We start from the raw sequence: 27,604 nt of genomic DNA, 5'->3' as shown, positions 1-27,604 counted from the left end.
TAAAATTAATAAATTTATTCTTAAACTAAAAATAGGTCACTATGTAAAAATTAATAAAACATTAAGCTGCAATGTCATTTAATATAATAATGTGTACTCTTCCAAATAATTATAAACGCATAAGTAAGATATTTTCGTTAACATTAGACAAACAATATACTACATTGACATCTCGTTTTCTCAAATCAAAACAAATACTAGTATTATTTTAGTCGCATGTTCAAAGTGTCTAACAAGTAATTAATATAACTTTTGTGATTCACTTGGAGAAAAAATTAATTAGCTTTAGTATCTTATAAAATAAGAAAATTGTTAATATTTCTGATAGAAATTTCATTGTTTATGCCTCAAAAACTGTGTATTCCATACTCTCCTCACAGTGGTTTCATCTTCACTTATTTGAGTTTTTATGTGAACCATTTTCAAAAAATTACTTTTCAAAAATTAAAAAAAATTTATTCACCTAACTAAATGAGTTTGTTGTTATGTCAATATCACATCAATGTCTTCCACACTTCCTTGTCCAAAGTCCAAACCACAATGATACATCACAATGAAGGATTGAATTTACATATATATTTTTGAAGCTAACACAAATATAAAATAATCATATGCATTATATACTTATTATTTACTTGTATATCTTAATATATAAAATTATAAAAATAATTGTCATAAATAATCAACATATTTATATTAGAAAAAATATTTCAACAATATTAATATTTACATAATTATCTTTATAAGAAAGAGTTTTGAAAATTTTATACAAATTAACCAAATAATTATAAAAAACATTATAAATCAATTGTCCACATTTAATTTAATTTTCATACCACGAAACTAATATGAAAATAAATGTTGCAAATTAAAACTTATATATATTATTTTTAATTAACTTTTTTTAATTTAATCGTGATAAACTAATAACTCAACATTTTATTATAATAAAATTAGTTGTGTATTGGAGTGGGATGATGACCCAAATTTGAGAAAACTGTGTTTATAACTTTAGGACTTATCTATCATTTTAATTTTAACTTTTAAGCTTCAAATTTATGAACATACTCTAACTGAACTAAAAATATTTGATACTAATATATATTATATTAACCAAAAATAATTCAATATTAATTTTTCTAATCTTAGTGTTTGAACACTATGATAGCAAATAACCTTTTATTTATTTATTTTGTAAGAAAATTAAAATCCAAAATATTTTTCCTATAAAGATTATATGTACCTATTTCCTCCTACAAACTACAAAATAATTGAAACTTATAACTCAATAATTTTATTTTGATTTTTTTTAATAAAATGATTTTTCAAATAGAATATTTTTAAATTTTAGTTTTAATTTAAATTTTAATAATTTTTTTTAATTTATATATAATTTTATTTAAAAAGAAACCAATTTCTCTCCTAATGCAATGAACGAAAGGGAAAAAAATAAAAATAAAAGAGTGTTAGACGATAAAGTTATTAGTACACTAGTCCGAGAAAAAGATTGTATAATTGGATGCAACTTTTTTTATTTTATTGGTATTTAAAATGTTTACATTATTTTTATATTTTGCTTTGTTTTTTTATTCAGTTTTTTAAAGTGTAAACGCATATTGCACTATTTTTAATAAATAATAATAGTTTTTGTTAAATAAATACTCAAATAGTAATAATTTAGAACAAAATATTTTATAAATTTTATTTAAATCTTTTAATAAAATTAATTTTTTAATTAATATATAATTTTATTTATAATACATTATTAAAATATATAATATATTTTTTTAATATTATGATCTTATTTTAATAAATAAATATACATTTTAAATAATAATATATTATAAATAGAATTATATATTAAAATTAAAATCAGTAATCTCATTCCAATATTCAAAATAAAATGATAATTTTTAAATATTTTATAATTTATTATTTAAAAATAAAATTATTTAAGTTAAAATATTAAAATTATTTGTATACTAGGTTTTTCAATGATTGAATGGGTTGTTGGCATCCATTCAATTTAGGATGATAGGATATTTATCATATTGTATATGAAAATATAATTAATAATTCAATATTCAATTCAAATAAAGAGTGAAAAAAAAATTATGTTTGATAATGATTTTTAGGTGTTTTTTCTTTTAATAAAATAACTTAAAGGGTATATAATATATATATATATATATATATATATATATATATATATATATATAAATAAAATAAATAAATAATAATAATTTTATTAATAAATTAAATAATATAATGAATAAGTAGAAAATAAAATAATATTTTATTTTTTTGAGTTATTTAAATAATTCAAAATAAAAAAAGAATTTGATAGAAAGTAACCGTCTATAATAATTGAATTTGTACAATTACGTCTCTATAATCAATTGGTCATTTCTTTCTTTGCAATTTCTTATCCAACTCAATTTACTTGAGTGGATATAAAAATTTAGATATTTATAATTCAAATAAATTGATAATACAGTAACCTAAAGTGATACCCAAACAACGGAATTTAATTGTTACGGGTAAAATGGTGTGAACACATTGGTCATGGTTTAGAGAAGTTTGTCCCAAAAAAAACAAATGTCAAAGAAAATGAAATGAAATTATATATATATTAAATTATAATTTTTTTTGGTCAAATTATTAAATTGATTTTTATTATTAAAAAGCTAATTAAAATTTTAAACATCTACTTTTAAACCTCATAATTTAGGTATTGTTAAAATTATTCAAAATAAAATTTTGTATTAAAAATTTTCAAAACGCTGTTAACTTATTATTTAAGTAACATTTATAAATAAATAAAATATTAATGTTAATTAAAAATTTTGACTACAAAATTTTTATTTTTTTTATTAAAACACAACTTAATAACAAAACCTTTTTTTTTTTTAATTTTAACAATAAAAAACCTCAAATCTTAGACAAACCATTTATTATCTAAATTTATCATTAATTGAACTCTTCTAAAACATTAGAAACTTGTACTTAAATCCCTTAAAGTGTTTTTTAAAGTAAAAATTGAACCTATTATTTTCTTAAACAAAATTCATACCCACTTAAACTACCTAACAATCACTATTATCTTATGATTCTTTATTCTGAAAAATATTTTCTAAAAATTTTCAGATTATTTTAATTGTATAACAATACAATTTCAAAATAAAAAATAAAAGTTGGTTGCTTGGTCTATCCAATGTTGAAAATACAAGGGGCATAGAGCCCACAGAAAAAGGAAGCAATACTAATGCATTATCTCATAATCTTACCAATCAAATTATTCAAATCAATTAAAATCCTAAAATACCCATTTCCTTAACCATTTAAAAATATTAAATACAAAAAATATTTTAATCATTTAATCCAAAATACCCATTTTTTCTTCAAACAAAGGTAAAAATAATATACCATTCTAAAAAAAATGGTTTATTTAAAAGAAAAATAACAAGATGAAACAAGGTCTAAATGAAAATAGTCCACAAAATCTGACTTTTAAAAAGATGTTGAATAGTCAGTCAAAGCTTCAATGAGTGTAAAATGATGAAAAAAAACAAAGAAAGAACTAGCTAGCTTTCTTCCTGTAGAGTAGAAGAAGTTCATTTGATCTGAAAACATGTTATCTACATTATAACAATGCTCTGATCATTCTACTACTACTACTACTATTGTTACTACTACTCTACACAACATATCTTCTATTCACAAAAAATTCTGAAAGGGTCTTTTTGCCAATCAAATTCATGACTACTACCCTTTCAGTCCGAAAAGGCGGTAAGCAAATACATTGTGCTCAACAACTTAGGTGGAGCCACCAAACAAATAGGAACCCCTTTCGTTTTCTTTCTTTTTTCGTTTCAGCAGGAGAAAAAAATGAAAAAAGAGAGCAAGATGGATACCCCCTCTATGAGCGCGTTTGTTGTTTTCTCCCTATCCTCTTGACGTCCTACCTACGTCAAATACTAATTTACACGGTTTTCCAAAAGAATACTTACCCTGACCCCTAATTGCTTGCTTCAATTGAAACCTAAACACATCCCTCCTGCAACAATAACCCTTTCTTCTATTCTTCCCACTTTATCTGATGATGAGGTGACGACAACAGCTTCTGCAACATAACACTGTCAAATAAGGCTCTTTCATAATGGGCAAAACTCAGTTTACTCAAAGCATGTTGTTGGATTAAAAAAATAAGTATAAAATATTGGAAACTTTTAACACAACTGAAAGTTAAAACATCTAGTAAATGTCTTGGTAGGTCTGTTAATGCATTGAAATCAGGACAACACAAATACCTGTACAGAGTTTTCTACAAGAGCATGCTAACCCAATCTTCAGAGGATTTGCAGCTCCAAGAATTCTTGTGTTGTTTTTGAGGCTGAGAGTGCCTTCATTCCATCATCGGCACATATTATTATTTCCAGCAGGCAGTTGATCAGGCTGTTGCTGAGGTGGCGGCTGTCTAGGAGATACTTGTTGGTTTGACGACTGTTGCTGATGTGGCATGGGTAATTGCATGGAGGGTGACAGCTGTTGCTGCTGCTGTACATTGATAGGTGATAAATTATTGGATCCTCCTCCTTTCCCCATCTTGGTCGTCATTTCACTACCAGCAGCGTTAGCTGAAGACACGTTACCAACTGAAGTCACGCCCAATGCTGAATTTGCAGTAGAATCGTAATTCTTTTCTGGAGCTTTACCCTGACCACTGGTAGAAGAACCAACTGGTCCTAAACCACCTGAATCAATAGACGATGTTCGAGATATTCCTGTTACTGCAACCACTTCTGTTGGCTTTCCAATTTGGCTTTTACCCACTTGCAGCTTGTTGGGTGAATCAGGGGGGCGATTTTGTTGAAGCATTTTTTGGGTCGCCAACTTCTGGTGAACATGACCTTGACTATTATTATCTAAGTGTGAAGTTGGCATATGCTGGACTTGCTTAGCCTGGCCAGGGTGCATCTTCGTTTGAAGGTGATGTTGATTTGAAGAATGAGGAGGGCCCGGTGGCTTGGATGACCCAGAATGCAAACCCTGGTCTTGAATAGAATTCATTGCCTGATCACCTTGGCTGGAAGGTTGGGTTCCAGGAACAACTGCAGATATTCCATTGGGAATGCAAGAATCAACGGGTGGAAGGTTTCCCTCTTTTCCATCTCCTTTTGAAAGCTTAGCCGCCTGCTGTTGAGATTGAATCTGCTGTCTCTGTGGAAGATGTTGCCTTCCGGATTGCAGAAGCTGTTGTTGTCGCCGCCGTTGCTTATTAACTTGATTGCTTAACTGGGTTCGGCCAAATCCATGGGGAGGTGGTGTGTGAACTTTCTGATTTTGCAGCTGAGATATGTTAGTAGTCATAGTGGACGGTGGTTGAGCAAGAGGAGATAGAGATGCTGGTGCTAAAGAAGTTTGAGGCTGGACTTTAGGACTATTGGGGACAGAGGACGTGGGAGGAGGAAGATGGGGCTGCGGTGGAACATGCGTCATAACAGCACCGGAAGGTGGAAGCGGTTGATGATGCAGATGCTGCTGATGCTGTTGCAAGCGTTGCTGTAGCTGCCTCTCTTTTGCTAGTCGATATGCATTTTGGTTTGGGGAATTATTACCAGCAGAATGATTTTGTCCTTGAAGATGAGAGTGATGAGAACTATTACTAACAACCGATTGTTGTTGCTGCTGCTGCATCGTCGAGGGGTACGACTGAACAGATGAAGTCGATGATGCCTGATTAGTGAAAACAGGACTTAAACCTCCAAAAGAAGGGCTATTCCCTTGGGGGATTTGCATGTGATGCTCTGGATTATTCTGTGCAGGCTGTTGGAAAAACAAAATTAAAAATCCAACTACAAGCCTTTCTCAAATGAAATTGTACTAAGAAACTCGAAAAGAATAAAAAAATAAAAAAACTGTCTACCCGGATACGAGGTCTCAACATCCCTTGACTAGAACCAACTCCACTGCGATGAATATTAACAGGATGTGGAACCGGTGGCATATTAGAAGACATTATGCTACCAGAACTCATGATTGATGGTGATGGGAGCCCTTGTAAACCAGTTCTCGCGATTGGCATACTTCTATTCATAGCACTCAAACCATTTCCACCAACTCGAACAACACTACGATCTGTTCCCTGAGGAGCTGCAGGTGACTGAACGTTTCTTCCGGATACCACTTGATTATATCTTTGCTGTTCATCTACAGGTAACGTTGCTGCTGATCGGGCAACAGCATATCTACCATCCCTGCAATGAAAAGGAATACACTCGTTATCAGATCAAAGAAGAAACAAACAAATTGTAGCGAAAATGGAATGATGGTGGAAACAATATAAAAAATCATGTTACCTCACGGAAGTATTTCCTGGGCCAGATGGAGACGGGAAATTATTCCCATGGACAGCAACAGATGAACTTTGAATAGAGGAGGCTTTAGGACTCGAAGTAGGAAGAACAGAGGCCACACTGCTAGGATGTGAAATAGCTAGGCCATTGGTACTGTGAGAACCTTGATATCCAAGAACAAGTCCATCTGGGCTTGATGTAGGTGTGTCACACAGATCAAGAGGCCTTCATTTAAACACACAAAAAAGCCACCAAAGAGTTTCAGCAAGAAGAAATAAGATGCTTAATTGGGGTTAAAAACCACTGAAGCTTACGTGGCTGGAGGTCCTCCGTTTATATAATTAGGTAAAGCTTGAAGGACAAGAGTATGGGATGCATGAGGCTGGATTTTTTTCGGATCTATGTAGTCATTCTACATAAAGGGTAAATAAATCTCAGTTTAAAATAATGGAGAATGACAACATATTCAAATCTGAACTAAAACATGCAAGGATCAATTGTGCTACTTGCATCATAAAAGTATCATTAAAAGCACATTTAGTGTTTCCTTCACAATTCTCGTTTTTCATTTCCAACAGTTTCCAGTACCCATGTTGTCAAGTATCTTCTAAATAACTACTTCCAAATTAACATGACTAATGATAGAATGATGGAGAAACATCATATTCAACTGTATGGAAAAATCACACTTCTGAATGAACCGATGTATTTCAATGAGCAACAATCCCAAATGCAGTCATATCTTAACACAAGTAATTAAGCCTGAAGTCAAGGAAAAAAACATGAAAATCAACTTAACATAGACTTTCTAGATCATAAATTCACCTGTGATTTCCTGTGGATCATTTTTTGAGATATCATGACAATCTTCTCAAAATGTGTTTTAATCATTTTATCTTCAACTGGGTCCTGCAGATGTTGAAACAATTGCCTGGCACTTCCCTGTTAACCATGCAGTAAGATAAACACTAATTATGCAATTCAAACTAAATTCTGAGGGAAGAAGAAATGTCAACAAAAAGAGCTCAACGTTTTTCAATTGACATACAAAAACTACATAAGAGAGAAAATGGACCTTAGGAATGCCTGGCAAGGTAGATGGATATGGTTGAGAAGATCCAGAATCTTCAGCACTATCGGCTCCATCAACACCAGTTTTGTCCATTAAAATTTTGTGTCGGTCCTTGCAATCATTAGGCTTGCGGAATATACACTTCAAATAGATATAATATCAGTACATTGAAGGACAGGACAAAAATATGATAAGAGAAGGTCAAAACATGATATATATATATATATATAGCTGATTTTGTAGAAACTCTAATATATCGCACCAAAAAAAGAAGGTACATTAAGTATTTCAATATAGATTTACCTTGATTTGCAAAGTATTATTGATGGCGTCACTCACAAGTTCCCAATTTGGACCCATATCGTGCACAAGGACAACAAGTGCCTGGGATATGAAAGCCAACAAGAATTAAGACACATCACAACATTTATATCATATCAAAGTATCAAGGAGAACCATGAAATAAAAATAAACCTGGTCTTCAAATAATGACCATGGACTTTCACTCCCACTAAACCCTGCAGGTATCTGCAGAATATAGGGTATTTTTGAGCAATAATAATAGGACATCAGCAAGTTATTGACTACACCAGCATCATTACCTTCAATGCTTTAGACTTCCTAGACCGGTCCCGGCCATTGAGTATTCTAATTATTTTGTTAGGGTGGTGCATATTACTCATCTGTGAAGTGGTAGGAGAAGGAACTGAACTGCCCGTTTGGGCATGATTGTCCAAAGTGCTATCCAGTGACTTAAATGTTTTTTGCTTCTTTCCAATATGTTGTCCAAGCAAACCTTCAATACAAAGTCATAGGTGAAGAGAAACATGTTGAGAGCTAAGAGAAAAACATGATATTTTTTTTTACCTTTTTATGTAAGAGTTTGTATTAAATAGAGTTGTCAAAAAATGCGGGTTGTAATAATACAAAGTCAATACCAAGTTTTGGACACACGACCTAAACATTGTTCATATTGAACAACTCAACCATCTGGTTATTTTGAATTGGTAGAGATTTGGGAGTTGAAATAACATAGGAGATCTTCCATATAATATATATATATGTATATACAAGTAACACAAAACTATTTATGGGATGTACTCTAATTTTTTTTTTGCAACAAGAGTTTATTCCATGGAGGAAGCTAGAAGAGCATCCCACTGCCCGCCCTGCCTCCTCCCGACCTAAACGTTGTTAGTTGAACAACTCAACCATCCAGCTACATTGAATTGGTAGAAATTTGAGAGAATTATAATAGTATTGAAATAAAATAATGGTTCATAGTAGCTCTTCCACAAATATATATATATATACAAGTAGCACTAAACTATTTATGGGAAGTACTCAATTTTATTTTTGGGACTAGGGTTTATTCATTGAAGGAAGCTAGAAAAGTCTTGAGTTCGAGCCTTCAAGACCATTTTCGGAAAAAGAAAGTTAAATGCATATTTCCTTATATTCTACAATAGGTTAACGGGATGGACAAAGAAAGGACAACACATCGTAAATTTAATGAACTCCATTTAATACAAACATTCGACAAACAAGAATCTTACAACTGTTTCCATTAGAATCAAGCTGTTGACTCTCCAACTTCCTCTTTAACTGATCCATCTGAATTTTAGAAGACATGGAAATTAATGAATGATTCATACATACTATTCTCCACACCAATAAGAATATTTATTCTCTTGTTTTTTCCTTGAGAAGTGGTTAACCTTAAAGTAGACATAAGATGCCTATATCCATATATAAATAACACACATAATAAGAATGAAACACCTCAATATGTTATCAAAATTTACCCAAGGAAATAGTGCTTGAGATCCCATATTGAACAAGTAAACTAGGTGGCGAAGGTATTGTAGTTTTATACTATCCTACTAACATTTGGAATGTACATTCCTAAAGGAGAAATAATTCATAGGGCAAAGAAATAAAACAAAACAATCGGATTACAAGGTCAATCTGTTATCGAATGAGAACAATCCAGGCAAATAAAATTATTACTAGAGCTGACCTACTTTACTAAGATTCTTTTTCTGCAAGATGGCCAAGGAGAGAATTTCTAAAAATAACAAGCATTGATGACCACTTTTTTAAAAAAAGAGAGGTCTACCCGCTCATGTTGGAATGCTGAATCAAGTTGCCATCGATGTTCATAACCCTGCACAACAAACATATGGGTGTAACACAAAACAAATCGCCAGATATTTCCTAGCTCAAAATGATACAAATTATTCTTACCGAATATTTTGCCTTCTTTTTCTTTTTAGGTTTTGATACTTCTGCTGAATCAAATGGTAGCTGCTTTTCAAAGTCACCCACAGACTCCACTTCCAGACTGTTTGGTATGTGGAGTCCACTTGGATAGGCACTCTGATCATCTTGAAAAGAATTTGTATCACCACTAGAAGCATCTGTCCTTGTTAGACCCTGAACACCTCCCGAACTTCCAGCACTGTAAGGTCCTAAAACCCTTGGCCTGGGAGCCGTTCGCATGCGCTTTGTTAGAATTGGACCGACCCTAAGATCACTGGAAGGCCTTTTCCCCATTTGGATATCCTGTTGATTTCCAAATCTATTTCCCATGCTTGCCATATCTGCTCCTCTATCATATTGTCTGCCTGTATAAAATCTTATAGAGTTTTTCTTTTTCTTTTGAGAAAACTTCACTGATTTATTACTCTGAGAACCACCATGCAGATAGTAAGCGCTTGTTTCTCCTTCATCCTCTTCATAAATATTATCTTAAGATCAAGAGTGTAAGTAAATAACCATATTAGTCATAACACTTCAACAAAAAGCAATGTGTAAAACAACAAAATTCACTGCAGAAATACCTGTTGCTGCATTATGCATAGATGTTTCTACTTGGACATCGCCACTCTGTTTTAAAAAAACAGGGAAAGAGCAAGGGAGTCAACTAACAAGAAAAAGCAGCAAACGTGACAGTGAAAAGAAAAACCAACCAATGATGCGCATTTATCGCATGTCTGAAATGAAGAAAGGTTTAAACTGACTTTACAAAAAAGATTCCCCTTTTACCACTTTGTAATGTTTGAACACTTCTTGCGTTCATTTTTATTCTAATGAAGAAGTTGACCTCAAAAAAAAACATTTACGAAAAGATCATATAAAACTAACCCATCCCATTTAGAAAGAGGAGGTACACGATTGTTAATTAAAAAGATTTAAATCAGTCACAAAAGCATAAAAAAGAATCGTACTTTTCACATACAACATTCCCTGATATGAAAACGGACATGCAAGTAATCATCTAGATAATTTATCTTAAAGTTGTAACAGGTCAAAAACACGTTCCTTAATACGAATCAAAAAGAAAATGAAAACCAGTTCGGAAATGTTCACAATCTCACATTCATAGAATATCATTTAGCGTGCAATACTCAGACGTTAGCATGGTTCATTAACTTGATGATATTACAGTCTTCATCTGAAGTCCCAATTGAAACGGCTATGGGTTCAGAAGAGAAGTATGCATACCTGCCACCTTATTACATAAGATTCAATGGATTTCCTGTATGCTTCCATTGCCCCGACAGGCACCTTGTAGAAAAGGTTTTCCTGTAACAACATAGGCTCAGTCTACATTGTTGTTCAAATAGAAGTTACAAAGATGGTAAAAACAATTGGCCTTTGAGATAACTAACACTTGAATCCCCATAGCTAATCGCATAAGATACAGAGATTGTACTTTACAACCGAAGTGTAAAGGAAATTTAATATGAAGTTTAGAAGGTAATTTACTTCTTGTGATTGGTCCTCTGGTGGTAGATTCATAACTCCAGGATCATATGTCCAGTCAGGAGTTCTTGTGGATTCTGCTTGTCCAACTGCAGTAGCACCTCTATTATATTTAAGAAATCTCACGGCATAGCCATGAACAGCAAGGAGGGGACTTTTTCCAGGACTTGAAGGCTGAAACTGCTTGAGTTTCTCCTGTATGCAACCAAAACATTGCACCAGATTCAGTATGGAATCATATACAATATGAATTAACAATGAAGATAAGAAGAAATGTAAACAAACAGCAATTAGGGTTCAGGGTTATATCATGGAACTATAAGAAATGCTTCATAGAACTTTTGACTTAAAAAGGGGCAAGGAAATATAAGTTGCCCTTGTTCGGTAAAGAGAAACTTGCAGCAAAGAAAGCAATAGGCCTTCTGCTAGTGAACATCCCTTTGGCATTACTACCAAAATAATACCATGGTGTAAATCACACGAAAATACCCAATGCAAAAAAGTTCCTATAAAAAATCACATGTAAAACCCAAGTTTATCATTTTAAATAAGAAACAGTAGACTCCAAAAATAAGTCAACCCAGAAGTTAAAAACAATTTGGTCAACTGGAAGGTACTTAAGAAAAATAGTTCAAACATAGCTTCTAGCCTTCAATCAGCCAACTAGCAAATAGCACACGCGTATAGAGAAAATTGCATATACACAAGTGATTTATACATCGTCAAACAAGATGTATTGCTTACGACTACATGTTGCAGTTTACCTGCACAACCATGCAGGAATCACTCCTTAAAATGACAGTTGACAATCATGGATGAGATTCTCCTGCTTTTGCAGACTATAGAATTAGGAGCTTGTCATTTAAAGTAGGATGATAAGGTAATCTGGGGGAACTTGTTTATTGGTATGATGAACTGTAGAAACAGAAGCAATACCAACAACATAGGTGTCCCTCATGCAAGCCAAAATAGACAGTAAACCAGTTGTGTACAACAATTTACAAAACATCCAGATTACTTCACCATCGTCTGTTTTCCTTTGGATTATCTAAACTTCACTATTTATGATTTCACATAAAACATTCACTTGTATCTCTACCATATTGTTAAACTATCTACAATTCACTGCTCAAGGTTTACAAAAAGCTCTCACATGATACAGTAGACAAGCAAAAGTAAAATACATACCAAATGAAGTCATATATTTCATCAAACCACAATATATAAACTCCCTTTTCAAATACCTCTGCTAATTGCCAGAAGTCCATGACAGCTTTTGCCAAGAAATGAGCCTCTTTCTTTTGCTTCCAAAGGTCAAAAAGTTCCTTAGATCTTAAATGAGAGGCAAAAGTAACTTGACGACTCAATTGAGCAGCAGCAGTTATCTTCCAAAGGCGCTCCTGCATAAAGTTGTAAATTCAAAATGCTGATAATGGGAAATGTGAATGCAAGACAGTTCATCTTTACTGTTAGCTATGCCTTTCCACCTAACTATATCTTGAAGATGGTCAATAGATATGAAGACTATGAATTATCATGCGAGGGATGACAAAAAAAAACTTACATATGCGTGAGCTTTTGCGAGTGTAAATAAGAATGTCAAACAAAGTAAGGACATAAAAGACAAAAACATGTATTATCCAAAATCCCACTTACAAATTAGGGGAAACATTAAGGATAAAAAATAATAGATGAAAGAAGCAGGAAACAACTTTTCTTAAGTTTCTATAACTGATCAAACCTGAGCAAAATCATTTGCCAACCATGCCATCTCTTCAAGGACAAAATCCCAATGAGATTTCTTGCGACTTTCCAAGGGCAATGTTATAGCAGATAGCTCAGCAACCTTTTTCTGCTTTGCCTGTTTTATAAGATTGTTTTCATCAAGTTCCAAAAGATAAAGAAGCTATAGTATTGTATAAAGACAAACCTCTATTGTTAAAGCTTCCTCAAGAATAGCATCTTCAAGTGCTTTGGTTTCCAGTTCCACGTCAGCTTCAGGACAAGGTTGTTCTGGTGCAGCTGAAGAAAGCTGAAAAGATTCGTTTGCTTCCACAAGAGCAGAGGCATTCACTGAAGTATGAGTCCTATTGGGAGAATAGTCTTCTGTAGAATCCAGAATCCCAGAAGAAACCCCCTTTTGTATAGTAGAATCATCTCTCAATTGATCATTAGCTCTTCCTTCGGTTCCCAAAGGAGAATCTCCATTTGGTACATCACTATTCAGTGGAACAGAACACTTCACCTCTTTATCAGAGTGGCGTCCACTTCCCTGTTGACTTTGATAACCACAACTTCCATCAGATTTATTTTCACCTTTAATGTTTTCATTGGCATTGTTTACCATGTTTTTTTCCCTGAAGATCTGCTCCTCAGAATTCGCCTCAAGATTTACATTTCCTAAATTTATGGATGCATCACCGTTTATATTTCTATCCATACTGGTTGGTGTGCAATCTGAGTCAAAACACTTAGGGGCAAGTGTAGCATTCCCATTTAGATCATCATTGACTATGTTGTTTCTTGGCCCATTATTTTCAGCTTTTGCTATATCTTCACATTGTGGACGAATTACAACTGCTGAAACCAACTGTTCACTTCCCTTGGTAGAGTCAGGTAATTCAGAATTTCCTTGAGGATTTTTATCGACCAAACCTTTGGAAGCATCTTGCTCAGGAACAGGTTGTTCACTATGAGAAGGTGTTGCTTTACAGTCTAAACTACCAGTTGGACTACTTGGCTTAGAGTTGCAGACTGATGCGACGCTTTTGTCCTTGGAATTATTTGCATCAACTACAGAGACCTTAAGATCTTTTGGACCTGAACGCATGGAAGAAACATGGCCAGTACGGGGTTGAACAATATCAGTTGAACTTGATCGAGCATTTTCACGATTAGGTCTTGTTCGGTTTCTCCGCTTATATGCTTGGTTTTTTGGGAAGGCAATGGCAGCTGAATCCTCAAATTCTTTAGCATTTTGATTACCTTGCAGTCTAGAAGATTGTTCTGATGGAGCAATGACATTTTTACAGGGATGCATAGGATTCCTTTCACCTCCAATAAACTCACTTTCTCCATCAAATAACAAAAGATTATCAGCACTGTTCGGTTCACATGCTACACTGGCTCCTGGCCTACCACTACTTTCAACTGAATCTCCAAGAGGCGAAGTGGTTTGAGCAAAACTACCTTTGGCTTCACTGTAATGCCAGAATGAGAAATCGGTATTATGACCAGAAGAAAATATTAATATTAAGCAAGAAAAAAGAAAAGAAAAGGAAAACAACAACACATCTACAAACCGTTCATGAGGTTGATTAGTCAATGAAGTAGATTGGACACTAATGGAGGTAGCATTCACTATCTTGTAATCCAAAGGATTTCCGCCCTAAAGAAGAAACAAAATTGCCAGGATGAATAACAGTTAACATCCTGTACATATAAATTACAGAAATGACCTTAAATTCAAGAACACACCCTTTCAAGAAATTCTAGCTCTCTTCTTCTTTCTTCGCGAACATCATACTCCTGCCTGTTAAAAAAAACTTCGAAGGATTCAGCTTTTAAATTACAGACAAGTGTTGGGCAGGCCTAAATAACACGATTTTCAACAAATAATATTGTGACCATAAAATAAAGAAAGTTCTACCTGAGTTCATCCTGAGCCTTCTGAACTGTTGGATGTTGGGGTCCAACTTTGCTATTGATTCCAACCCTACCATCAATTTCTCCCATGGAATCAACGTCAGCATTCACAAGACGAGCCAATTCTAAGCTGCGTCCATGCATATCCTCCCCAAAACGTACAGCTTACAAACGTTCCCCACACATTGATCGTAGTTGACTATCGTGAGTGTATCTGAGGCAAAATGGGAAAAGAAACAATTAACATATATTTATTCCAAAAAGACGCCGAAAAATAGATTCTCGCAATTATATCTTTTTCCTTAAATAAAGTGTACAAGCTGGAATTATGGAAAAGATAAAAGACTAGGGATTTAAACCAATATAAGAATCATGCAATGAAAGTTCATTTTACACAATGATTATTTAAAATGTCTTTCAACGACCAAATGCTCGAAAATGAAGATACTTTTAATTTTTTTCCCATTTTTAATTCACGAAGAAAATACGCATGATTCTACATTGAAATTTAAAATGGAAAAAAAAAATAGTCAACCAACGGTGAGTTGGTACTTTGGCAATAAATTTTGGGGTAATTTTATATTATTTCACTGAAATGTAAGAAGATTTTCATAAAGGGGAGTCCTCTTGTTCAAGGAACACTATCAAACAATTAATTCTCAATGCTTGGTAAGAACAAAATTCCTATTGCACCTGAAAAAGAAAGTTCCCACCAAAGGAATAGTGGTAAAGAAAATGGCAAATTCAAGATTCCAACTGGCTGACTAACAAAGGTATAAGTTTACCTGCCTCATTCAGGGAAGCTACAATTGATTAATAAACCACATAAAATCAAAAGGAAGCTACTAAATAGAGGAAAAGGCATTCAGCATCCTAACTTAGAAGTTTAAGTCAATCAAAAAAATTATGCATCATTACTCATGAAATTGATTTCACATGGAAAACCCTAAAATGAACCCTTGGTAGAAATGAAATCACACTTCAAATTCTAGGGTTTGCAAAAGAACCCAAGGGAGGTCTCAATTCTAGGGTTTTGCAGAATTCAAATAACGAAACATCACCTGCTGGCACAAGCTTGATAATATTTTCAGCCCGACAGACAATTAACAATAAAAAAGACCCCTGATCCTTCTTTCCCGCCAGGGGTATTCTTGATGCAGGGCACCTCGAAATTCAAAGCATACGAATTTGCCCTAGCAAATGCGACCCATGGGAGAGTCTTAAACTCCCTCTTATGAAGCTCGTACCTTTTTTCCTCTCGCGCTTCTTATACGTTCATGGATACCATGTGCACTTTCTTTCTTCTTTTATTTTTATGTTGCAGTTCGTTCGTTCGTCTTCGTGCTTCGTCCTTCCCCTTCGTTCTCCCTCTAAAAACTATCTCAAAAAAAAAATAGTCTGTGTTTCGTTCTCTCTCTCTCTCCCTCCCTCCTGCAAGTAGTGGGCTCGGACATGCGAACGACAAAGATGAGGCCTTTCCCAGTTTGGTCATAATTGGGCCATTGTTGAAATCGAGCTTTTGTTATGGTTCTGATATGGAATCATATTCCCATTTTAGATATTTTTGTTATTAACAAATATGACTATAGTAATTGCAACTTTTTAAAATTATTTGTTCAATTCAAATCTATTTTTCTTAATGTGATATTGAAAAAGAATGAATTTTTTCCCTTATATTATTATTCTAATGGTTGCTACATATCAACAAAATAATGGAATTTGGACAATACGATCACACGACACGATCACACGACACGATCACACGACACGAATTTATTTTTGAAGATATTTGGTTTAGAGGAGAAACTTACTGTTTACACTTGCGATAGTTATTTGAATTTGTTCGTTTCACTGTCGAGACGTCGAAGTCAAATTTAATTAACACGTGACAATATTAATGAATTTACGAATAATGATTCAATGATATTATATCATCCTCTTAGATTATAATTAAAGAGAAAATAAAATAAATTAGAAAATATAAATTATTATAATATAATATAATATAATATATATATATATATAATTAATGTGATAGAAAATAAAAAATAATAATGAAAGAAAATTTAATATATATTAAAGAGAAAATAAAATAAAATAAATTAGGAAAGATAAATTAATTATATTATTTGAATTTTATTTATAAAACTTGGATATAATATAATATATATTATATTTATTGTTGTATTTTAATAAATATGTAATATTATATATATATATATATATATATATTAAATGATTGTTGAGACATTTTATATGATTTATGAAAATATTTATATAATTAATAATTATATAATGAGGAAATCAAATGATATAACCATGCATCTAGTGGAAGTGAGAAGCAGAATTGTGGTGAATCTGTTCTGAATGATCAAAAAGCTGCTTCTGATAAGGATTCTAAGTCTTCTGCATCAAAAACCAGTATGTCTTTTCATTTTGTTTGTTAATGATATTGCCATCAGATGTTTATATACCAGGAAATGTTTGAAGCATGCATTTGCATAAAGTAGTTGAATAATTTTTTTTTTAATTTGTTTTCTGACGCGTGAAAAATAAAAACCTTTTTCGGAAGCGATGACTTACGCCCTGCTTTCGTCTTCCTCTTTGTATTATTTGAACAACTTGATTTTTCATTCTTTTTGAATCATTTTTTAAACATCTTGTAATCATTCTTATTTTTCTTATTTTTCTTGATAATTATTTTTAGATGTGTTTGAATCGAATTGTTTGATAATTCACTTTGGTAATTGAAGTTATGTTTACAAACTTTTTTGATCCGCGAGTAAGTCATTGAAGTTGATTGAGTTGTTGTCATTTGAGTCTTTCTTTGAATGGATCGTTTTGGATGTTATTGAGTCGAATCGTTTTATAATTTACCTTCGTTGTAAAATTTAGGTTTACGGACTTACTATTCGTCGAGCAAGTTGTTAAAGTCGAACGAGTTATTTTCTTTCGAGTCTTCATCGTTAATTTGTTCAGATGCAATATTACATTTGAGTGTTAAAGATTAAATATAAAATAAGATAAACAAATTACACTAAGATCAAGATAAAGAGAGAAACCCGTTTTATTATCCATATTTAAATTTACGTGTTATTTATAAAATTTAATGAGAGTTATAAATATAAACTAGTTCCTATTATTTTATATATATATTTAAATAGGAAATAAAATTTTATAATAATTAAAATAATGTCCTATTTAAAAGACTTTAAAATAGATAAAAATGTTAGTAATTAAAACATATTTATATAGAAAAATATTTACTCATATTCTATCGACAACAAAACGTGAATATCTCAAACCTTCTTAAAGGTCCTGAGTTCAAACCGTTTAAGTGATAAGTTTGGCACACTTAATTCATTTGTTAAGTCTTACTAACCCCAATTCCCCTCCTTTATCTTGTTTGATTTAAATATTTGACATACCCATATTTGTGGATCCAATTTTCACCTCACTTTGTAACCTTGTCCTCTTCACCCTGTGATTACTAACTTTCCTTCTCGTAAATAGAGAGACTCAGATATGATTAGAAACACAATTGGACTCAGATGTGATTAGAAACACATTTGGCCTCCCCGCCGGATTGCGATATATAGCAATTTTTTTTCATATGTTCATGTTTTCCTAGTAAAAACAAAGAATAATAATTATTGTTATTGAGAAGATGGAGAATATGAGCAATACAAATAGCCGATTATTACAAGTTGTGATGCTATTAGCTTTTCTATCGAGTTTTTGCATATTTTTAGGAGAATTAATAGCGAACCGAGCTAGATGAGAAAAACAAATGTCACGGAGATACGTAGACCCTCATGAAGATTTTGGGTTTTTGTTAAAGACCTTGTTGGGGTTGAGGTTCTAAACGACACGGTGAGGCATGACGATCAATAAACTAATTGCCACATGCCAAACCAGCCTAACCAGGGGTATATAAGTGGAAGGCCTAAGTGACACTATATATAGTCTTTGGAGGACCTCTTAGTTGAGTCTTCTATAAGACATATATAATAAAGGCTGAACAATATGAATGGTTAACAAAAATGAAGGAGATTGGAAAATGTAATGTTTCAAATGCCCTTTGATAAGTAAATTGAGGAACAAATTAAATGCAATAAAAATGAAACATGGGGAGTAAGTAGTGGACAAATGGGAATGTAGTACAAATTTCGTACAAATTTCATTTACGACCAATAGAGAAGTCGTTTCAACTCTCCTGGTTCACAAATTTTATCGGCCCCTAGAGCGGAAGAGTGATGATTTTTAACTAAGCGAGTTTGTTTATTTTGTTTATAGTGATCACAAATGTTCATAATCTTTTTTTAAACCGATAGAGTAATTTCTAATTAAATAAGTAATGGAAAATCATAAAAGCTATTATTTTTTTATAGTGTTTTTATTATTAAATTAAGAATTTTGGATTATCTCTTCGAATAAAACTTTTAGAAGCCAGATTATGCTATATATATGTTAAAGTTTTGTTGGGTTTGGCCGTTTGGGTTAAATTACAATAATCAAAACAAATCAAATATCATTTCACTTCTCTTTCAATTATTAAATCACTCAATTCATTAAAAAAATACAAAACTCTTTATTTTAAATTATTATTAATTCTATTTTATTTATATATGTTAATACCTTTTAAATATATTTTTTATTCAAAAAATAATTATTTACTCAAAATCATCGCACATCATTATTTTTCTCTCTTGATTTTTAAAATAATTTCGTAGCGAATCAGGCGTAATCTTTCAAACATTTAATAATTACAAATCTTTATTTATTTTTCATTTTTCTATTGTAACATTACATTCTCAATTTCATATTTAAACTTCTATTTTCTCATTTCATTTCTTTTTTTACTATCTTTCTATTACTCTGACTAATTTTAAACTTTGTATAATTTTATTGGTTATTGTATTTGTCTTTGGCGTGGTTTTGAAATAGTACTTGTTTGCGTGTTTGATCCTAATAAGTTCCCTTAAAAATCATTTAGCAAGTTTCTTCAAAATTATTGATGAAATTAATATCTTTTTTTACCTCATGTAGACTTTGTATAAAAAAACAAGTCGTTATATACTTATAGAAAAAAGAGTATATTTTTATAATAAATTAGATTTTCTATTAAATATTCAGATTATTTGAAAATTAGTATTTTATTATAATTATTTTAAAAAATGTTCAAATCGTAATTAGTGAGAGTGATTTTATTTTTATTTGATAAAAAAAGATTTGATTAATTAAATAAAACTTTTATAGGTGAAAATTAGATGAAAATGATAATTGTTTGATAAATTATTAGATAAAGTTAAAAAAATGATTAAATTTGTATAATTAGTTTTGATTTTTGACAAATATTTTTTTTTATAAAATAATTATTTTAAACAAATTATGATATATATAGCATTCTCAATTTCTATATAAGTGTGTAATGTCTATATCAATATTCAGATTATATAATATAATATAATATAATATAATATAATAATATATATATATATATATATATATATATTATTATTATTATTATTAGAGTTAATCATTAGTTATCGCATTCTCAATTTCTATAAGTGTCTAATGTCTATATCAATATTCATATAATATAATATAATAATATATATATATATATATATATTATTATTATTATTAGAGTTTATCATTAGTTATCGCATTCTCAATTTCTATAAGTGTCTAATGTCTATATCAATATTCATATAATATAATATAATATATATATATACGAAATTAAAATAAATTAACATAACAAAAATATAAAATTAGGTAAATACAAATAGAATAATTATTTTCTTATTTTTAAACTATTATCATAATTACTAAATTGGGGATGTACAAAGAAGAGGAGACAATTGTGTCCTACGATGTTCATTTACTCGTGATGTCCACGAAAAGACAAGCCTTGCATCAAAAGAAATCATGTAACATCTAAAGTTGTCGTTAATCGAGTACGATACACAACCTCCATTACATGTTCCTGAACTTATAGCAAATGTGAAGCACTTTGTCGCTGATTTTAAAAAGCCTCAAGTTGTGTTCTTGAAACATTATAAACACTAGCTACACCACCAACATGTGTATTAAATATTTCTATCGCTTTTCTTCAATCTCTTATTCCTGAATTAGTAAATGCATCATCTCTAACTCTCATCCTCTATGAGAGTTTGTAAAGAGATAGCATCACAAACAAAAAAAACAGCATCTTTTGATATGCTACACTATAACCATAAAAATCGAGTACGATACACAACCTCCATTACATGTCCCTGTACTTATAGCAAATGTGAAGCACTTTGTCGCTGATTTTAAAAAGCCTCAAGTTGTGTTCTTGAAACATTATAAACACTAGCTACACCACCAACATGTGTATTAAATATTTCTATCGCTTTTCTTCAATCTCTTATTCCTGAATTAGTAAATGCATCATCTCTAACTCTCATCCTCTATGAGAGTTTGTAAAGAGATAGCATCACAAACAAAAAAAACAGCATCTTTTGATATGCTACACCATAAAAATCTTTTAAACAATAACTTGAAAACTCTTACACACTTTACTAGAAAAAATTCGAGAATAGCTATGACCAAATAGTTGATAACTGATAATGAATCAACTATTTTACATAATGATTTTGTATCTTTAACACAATTTGTAAGAGCCTTACATTTTTTAGAAAAAAGAAATCTAACATGATTTTAGATGCAGTTTTAAGAGCCTTATAGGAATATGAAAAAAATGGCCGTTGCCGGGGATCGAACCCGGGTCACCCGCGTGACAGGCGGAAATACTTACCACTATACTACAACGACTTGATACTTTGCAATTTTATATATTGTATTTTTTATTTCCTACTATCTCTTTATATCTTATATATATATATATATATATTAACATGCCTTTCATAGTCTAAAATATGTATATTACATCATTGTAAACACTAATTTTAGTCCTGTGATCTAAATTTTTTAAACTTGATAAAATTAATTTAAATTTAATTTTATACCGTGGATTACGAGTTAATAATTAATTTGTTGTCAATTTTGTATCAATATAATGTTGAATTAATTATTTAAAATATGGAATAATTAAATTAATTTAATTTGTATAATCTTGTACAATATCTAACGGTTAATTATAAATAAATAAAAATATTATATATATTTATGTAATTACATATATTATTATTATTATAAATCAAAACAAAAAAAGAGTAAAGAAAACGGACTTTCAATACCTTGAGGCTTAATTTAAACTATTTTATTTGTCACCCTAATAATGTGTCTGGAGCTCTGGGCCAACGAAGATGGGTTGGGTTTTATAAGCTCAATACGAGAAATCAAAAATGAAAAAGAGAGAATTTAGGGTTTATTTAAATTAATTATAGATTGTTGTTGATTTTAAGAAAATAGTTTTGTTTTTGTAAATGGTAAAATAATGTTTTTTTTAGAAATAAAAAATATTTTAGTTTTTTATTTTTATTTTTAAAATGAGTAATTTATTGTTAAGAGTTTGAATGAAATAATGTTGGATTAAATTGTGAGGGGTAAGAGATTGAATGAAATAATGTTTAATTTGATTGTGAGTTTTAAAGCTAATGAATTTGTTAATTTATTTGGAGGATTCACCTCGTTAAAATTGACCATTACCGGAAAGCAGAGGTGTGCCGGAAGACCAAGATTTCAAATTCCGCTCAATCGAAGCTATACACAATCGAGTCTTATTCTCTAAGGCCAATTAATTTTTATTTTTATCATATCCACCCAATTTTATCACATTAATTTTCTTATTCTTATCTTTAGTGTGGTTTTGAAAAATGAAAATGCAAAAATGTCATGCCTAAAATGATCAACAACTATAAATAAGGACTATTTGCAAAAGAACACTTAAGATGTAGCTAAATATAAAATCATAAAAAAATCTCTACATACACATTTTTCACGCATTTTTTTTCTCCATTTCTCACAATAAAAACAGAGTGACGAGTGATGACTCACTCAAATCAAATTTGTCTTCTTCTTGTTCTTTAATCAATTTCTTTCTTTCAACAATCCTTTCTTATTTACCATATTGGAGACGAAGAAAATGATTTGTCAAACATGAATGATATTGAAAATGAACGAGTGGAAAGAATGATTCTGGTCTGAAGAATATATCGTCAACGTTTCAAAATATTGTCTTTAATATCTATTGGTTTAATTTTTTACTATCTTAAGATTGATGGAGATGTATTTCAATATATATTATAGTTATTATTATCATATTTATAATATATTATCACGATATTATTAAAATGTTAAAAAATTAAAATATCATTACTATATTATTATTATAATTATTTTCTTATTTGTATAATATAATGTCTATAAAATAGACAATACATTACTCATTCCTTTTCAAAAATCTAACAGCCATAAGTCCCCCTAAGCACACATGTACACTTCTTGCAACAATCGTTACAATATATTAAACATTCTTGTTGGTGTATTGTGTTACGGCATCTAGCATCACATCCAGTTGGACATGTTGTATAAATATAAGAATGAAAAGGCTTGTACATACTTAAAGTTGCGATAGATCGTTCACCCGACACCTACATATCAATGATTAAGTTAAAATAAATAAAGATATTCATGAACAATTTATATAACTAATCTGAAAAGAAGAAGAATTGAAGCACATACTGAGGAAAGTTCCATTGAAGAAAGAAATGCAACAATCAAGAAAATAGAGAAAAGGTGAATCCTTGAATAGCTTGCCATTACTAATTTTTTAGTTGTGTTTTGATCAATCCCTAACACCTAACACTTCAATTATATAAGGTTGGTCAAGATTTTGGGAATCTATAATTATTTTATCATTTTTGGAATATAATATTCTACATTAATGTGCTAACCAATTCACATAGATTGTCTAAATAAGATATTATTTAAATAAGAAATATATAATGAATTAAGGTAAAAATATAAATAATTATTAATTTAAATAAACTTTTTAAATAAGGAATTCTTTAAAAGTAATTTCAATTAACTCATATATATCAAATTTAGGCATTGTTTCCATTTCCTTTTTAAAAGTTTTTCCTTTTTTAAAATAAATAAAAAAGGTAAATGCATTATGAGAAATTGTTTATGAAAAATCTCTCATTATTCTAAAAAATTAGTCAAAAGTTGGTTTGTATTGAAAAAAATAATTATTAAACTTAATTATTTTTAAGGTCCGAAATATTATTTAAATAATTATATGATTAATTTTAATATAATTTATTGTTTTTCAAATTTAGGTATCATAGTTTATCTTCAATAATATATACTTATTTTAACAATTATTATAATTGAATGAAAATAAAATATTTAAATAAAGAATAAAATTATAATTAACTATATTTTCTAATAATATAGAATCTTACTATAAATGTCAAACTAATTAAGTTATTTTAAAAATCACATTATATATATTGGTACTATATAGTTAATATATACCATATATTATAACCTACAGTTGAAATTAAATAATATTTTTAAATAAAATAATTAAATTTAAAATATGTTTATAATTGAATTAAAATAATAAAATAATAAAATAAACTAATAATGTCTTTAAGTAAATAAAAATAATAAAATATGTTACAACTAACATAGTTTAAATAAAATAATAATATTCGAATTTATTCTTTTAAAAACATAATATTTATAGTATATTAAGATGTATTAAATTTAATATCTTTTCAAATACAAATCAAGTTACCTAGCGAAATTCTATCATTATTCTTTATTATTAATTTTTAATAATTAGTTCACCTAAAATTATTAACTAAAATGATATATTCACAATCTACCTCTAGGGGTAAACCTAAACCACGTATGAAAACCCATTTAATAAAAAAAAAGTTAAGTTATTCAATTAAATTTATCAATTATTTTAATATAAAAATGTGTAATATAGTTTTTATTAAAAATTTTTAATTAGTTATAGGTTAAAATAAAAAAAATAAAAATAAAAAATAGATGAAGACAGTCAAATTTTTTTCACGTTTTTCTATTAACGTTGCAACCCATCCTCGGGGCTGACATTGTCTACAACAATGCTCAATAGTAAGATTTGTTAGGAATAAGAGAGTGGTTTCTAACTATAAAAAATAAACGTGTTTTTATTTAATTTTTAAAATAAAAAAAAGTTTTTAAGTTAAAGTAGAATAATGGTTGTAGAGTTGCCTTGGCCTACTATATTAAAAATAAAAAAATTGAAAAATATGATATCATACTAATTTATCCTCAATTATTTAAATCAGAATAATTAAATATTATAATATATATATATATATATATAATATTTGAAATAGAAAAACTAACTTTTCATTCAAATAAAATGAAGAATAAACTTTTATTATTATTATTATTATTATTATTATTATTATGAGTTTTTGTTATTAATTGAACTCACGTCCACATTTATTCAAATTTTATTTATTTTATTTTATTTTATTTTGTTTTTTTATTATTATTATTATTATTATTTTTTTAAAGAGGTGATTTCTTGTATTTTATTATTAAAAAGAAATTTGTTTATATTTTTCGAATTAGTTTTTGTTTTGTTTCATTATAAATGTATTTTCATTTAAGAAATTATGATTTAGTGTCACAATTGTATCGTGAAAGAAAATATTTTTTTGAGTAGACATCAGTTGATCCGAGACCCTACATAGATCTACCATTGATTTTAAATAATAAAAAAAATATATTATTCATTAAGGAAATTGAAGTAGCAACAAGATCGTGCTCTAATGCTAAGATCCTTTTTCACTTCAATGGTATATCTATTCTCATCTGCTGTAGCTATCTATTATAATCCAAGATCATTATTAAGAAATCAATCTGTAAGATGATGAAGAAATGACAAAGAACATAGCCCTCAAAAGGGGTTATGCTTGTATTTATTCAAATTGATGATGACGAAATATTATTTAAGTCCTTACACTTTCTCAATTATTTAAATTGGTCCTTAGACTTTATACTATGATAAAATTAACTATTTATATTTATGATGGCATGCATACCTATATAAAATCTAAATTATCCAAACATTATAAAAACATAATTTCACATGAAGATCTCGAAGATTCATCTTCAACCATAGATGTTGAAATTTAATATATTCCAAAGGTTTTGTAAGAAATTAACAATTTGAGATTTGGAAGGAAGGTGTGTTTAAGAATGATAAACCCTTCCTTGAATTTATCCCGAACCAAATCACAGTCAATTTCAGGATTTTCAGAAATCTGTATTACAAATTTATTATCACACCAAACCAAAGGGTTTCAAGTTCTTCAGAATATAGAAAATCTAGAGAAGCTCATAAACAGTTGATCCTAAGTTTCTATATTCAGCCTCAACACTAGATCGAGACTCCGGTCATTTGTTTTTTGTTTTCCAATAAATGACTGAATTTCCCAACTTTATACCATACCTAATAATGACCTTCGACAATTGAAACAATTGGCCCAAACAGCAACTAAAAAAGATTCTAAACTTGTACAACTATTAGTCGCACAAAATAGTCCTAAAGAATGACATCTTTTCAAATATCTAACCACTCTCAAAACAACTTGCTGATGATGTGTGTATTATGAGAATGTATAAATTGACTAAAATTTTGCACACTAAATTTACTATCAGGTCTTGTAAAATTCAAATAAACGTCTTCTAACGAGTCTCCTATATTTATCAAGTGTTTTTAAAAGTGCACGACATTCTTTTTCAAATTTTAAGCTTTTAAACATGAGTTTTTTCTGTTTAGCACTTATCAAACAAGCTTCTTAAAGAATATCTAGAATGTATTTTCTTTGACTAACATGATCCCAATATTTGTTTATCTATTTATTTCTAAACTAACAAAATATTTAGCTTCATTAAGATCTTTAAGCTAAGTCATTAGAATAATTAGCTTGCGGAATGACAATAGTGCAGAAACAATAGCCTCCCAACATGTTCTTGGTCAATTTTTAGATCGCAATTTTCAAAGACATGTCAATTCCAACAACGCAAAGCGAGATAATTTATTAAGAAACATATTTGTAGGAGATTGGTTGATAATTAATGAGCCCAAAATGTTGTTGGCTCTTTATGGCTGGAGAGAAGGACTCTGACTCATGATTTTGAGGTTTCGATGGCATGGAATAACCTTAGAAAATTCACTATTAAGGATTATTATGATTTGTTGTCTTGGGTGAGGTCAATCCTTTTCCTTGGTACACCTTAGGGGGAGATACACTTCCTCTAAGATGTCGTTCTTTGGTCGGTCTGACATTAGTCGAGCTATTCAAACAGACAATCGTTTCAACAAGTCGTTGTCACTTATGTTTGGTCTGTGAAGAAAATCAATGTCTTATCCTCATTCATTTCCAATTTGTGAAACTGATTTGAAATTTATTGTGAGTTCTCTTAACGCGACCCGATGAGATTCATAATTTAAATGTATTCTTATATCTATTTATACATGTTTTTATTTTTTAACATTTTAAACAAAAACAAAAGTATGGAAGATGCCATAAATGATTCATAATTGAGGGTGCAGAATGAACAATTTTATTGATTATTAGAGAATTACATTATGGAAATAAGTATAATCCTCTATCAATTGATTCCAATATCACAAATTGAGATTTATAATATAATTAAGGACATTTAGGTCCTCCTTCATTGGTCTTCAGGTTGTTGTAGCAAGGACATTCTTCTTTATTGCCAAAAGTTCCCG

At 30.0% G+C, this 27,604-nt stretch overlaps 1 protein-coding gene and 1 non-coding gene across 3 annotated transcripts; both read right to left on the bottom strand.

The window, feature by feature from the left end:
- Positions 1–3,480: 3,480 nt before the first annotated feature.
- Positions 3,481–16,257, bottom strand: LOC124929470 (chromatin modification-related protein EAF1 B-like). Of its 2 annotated transcripts, none has more exons than XM_047469838.1 (23): positions 15,903–16,257; positions 14,846–15,055; positions 14,674–14,728; positions 14,499–14,584; positions 13,127–14,396; positions 12,938–13,057; positions 12,441–12,596; positions 11,200–11,391; positions 10,936–11,016; positions 10,272–10,317; positions 9,676–10,178; positions 9,548–9,595; positions 8,985–9,042; positions 8,031–8,224; positions 7,903–7,956; positions 7,732–7,812; positions 7,432–7,569; positions 7,182–7,298; positions 6,671–6,768; positions 6,360–6,581; positions 5,927–6,257; positions 4,311–5,826; positions 3,481–4,123 (listed from the first exon to the last, which is right to left on the bottom strand). In XM_047469838.1, the coding sequence occupies exons 2-22, from the start codon at positions 14,983–14,985 to the stop codon at positions 4,414–4,416; spliced, it is 5,403 nt and encodes a 1,800-aa protein (XP_047325794.1). In that variant the 5' UTR covers positions 14,986–15,055; positions 15,903–16,257; the 3' UTR covers positions 3,481–4,123; positions 4,311–4,413. The 2 variants fall into 2 exon arrangements, with proteins under 2 accessions (XP_047325794.1, XP_047325795.1); XM_047469839.1 differs by having other exon boundaries at positions 16,089–16,257.
- Positions 16,258–21,591: 5,334 nt separating this feature from the next.
- TRNAD-GUC lies at positions 21,592–21,663 on the bottom strand. The gene has a single exon. It is a non-coding gene; the product is annotated as a tRNA-Asp (tRNA).
- Positions 21,664–27,604: the final 5,941 nt, after the last annotated feature.

This window comes from Impatiens glandulifera, chromosome 3, assembly GCF_907164915.1.
Source record: "Impatiens glandulifera chromosome 3, dImpGla2.1, whole genome shotgun sequence".
Taxonomy (NCBI): domain Eukaryota; kingdom Viridiplantae; phylum Streptophyta; class Magnoliopsida; order Ericales; family Balsaminaceae; genus Impatiens; species Impatiens glandulifera.
Note: the sequence above shows the minus strand (reverse complement) of the source record. Positions and strands in the feature narration are given on the sequence as shown.

Coding starts and splice junctions, on each gene's coding strand:
- LOC124929470 (XM_047469838.1), bottom strand. CDS start 14,985: ATGCATGGACGCAGCTTAGAATTGGCTCGTCTTGTGAATGCTGACGTT. Junction 7,957..8,030: donor GGAAGTCTAAAGCATTGAAG/GTAATGATGCTG, acceptor TATATTCTGCAG/ATACCTGCAGGGTTTAGTGG. Junction 7,299..7,431: donor CCTTGCCAGGCATTCCTAAG/GTCCATTTTCTC, acceptor CATGGTTAACAG/GGAAGTGCCAGGCAATTGTT.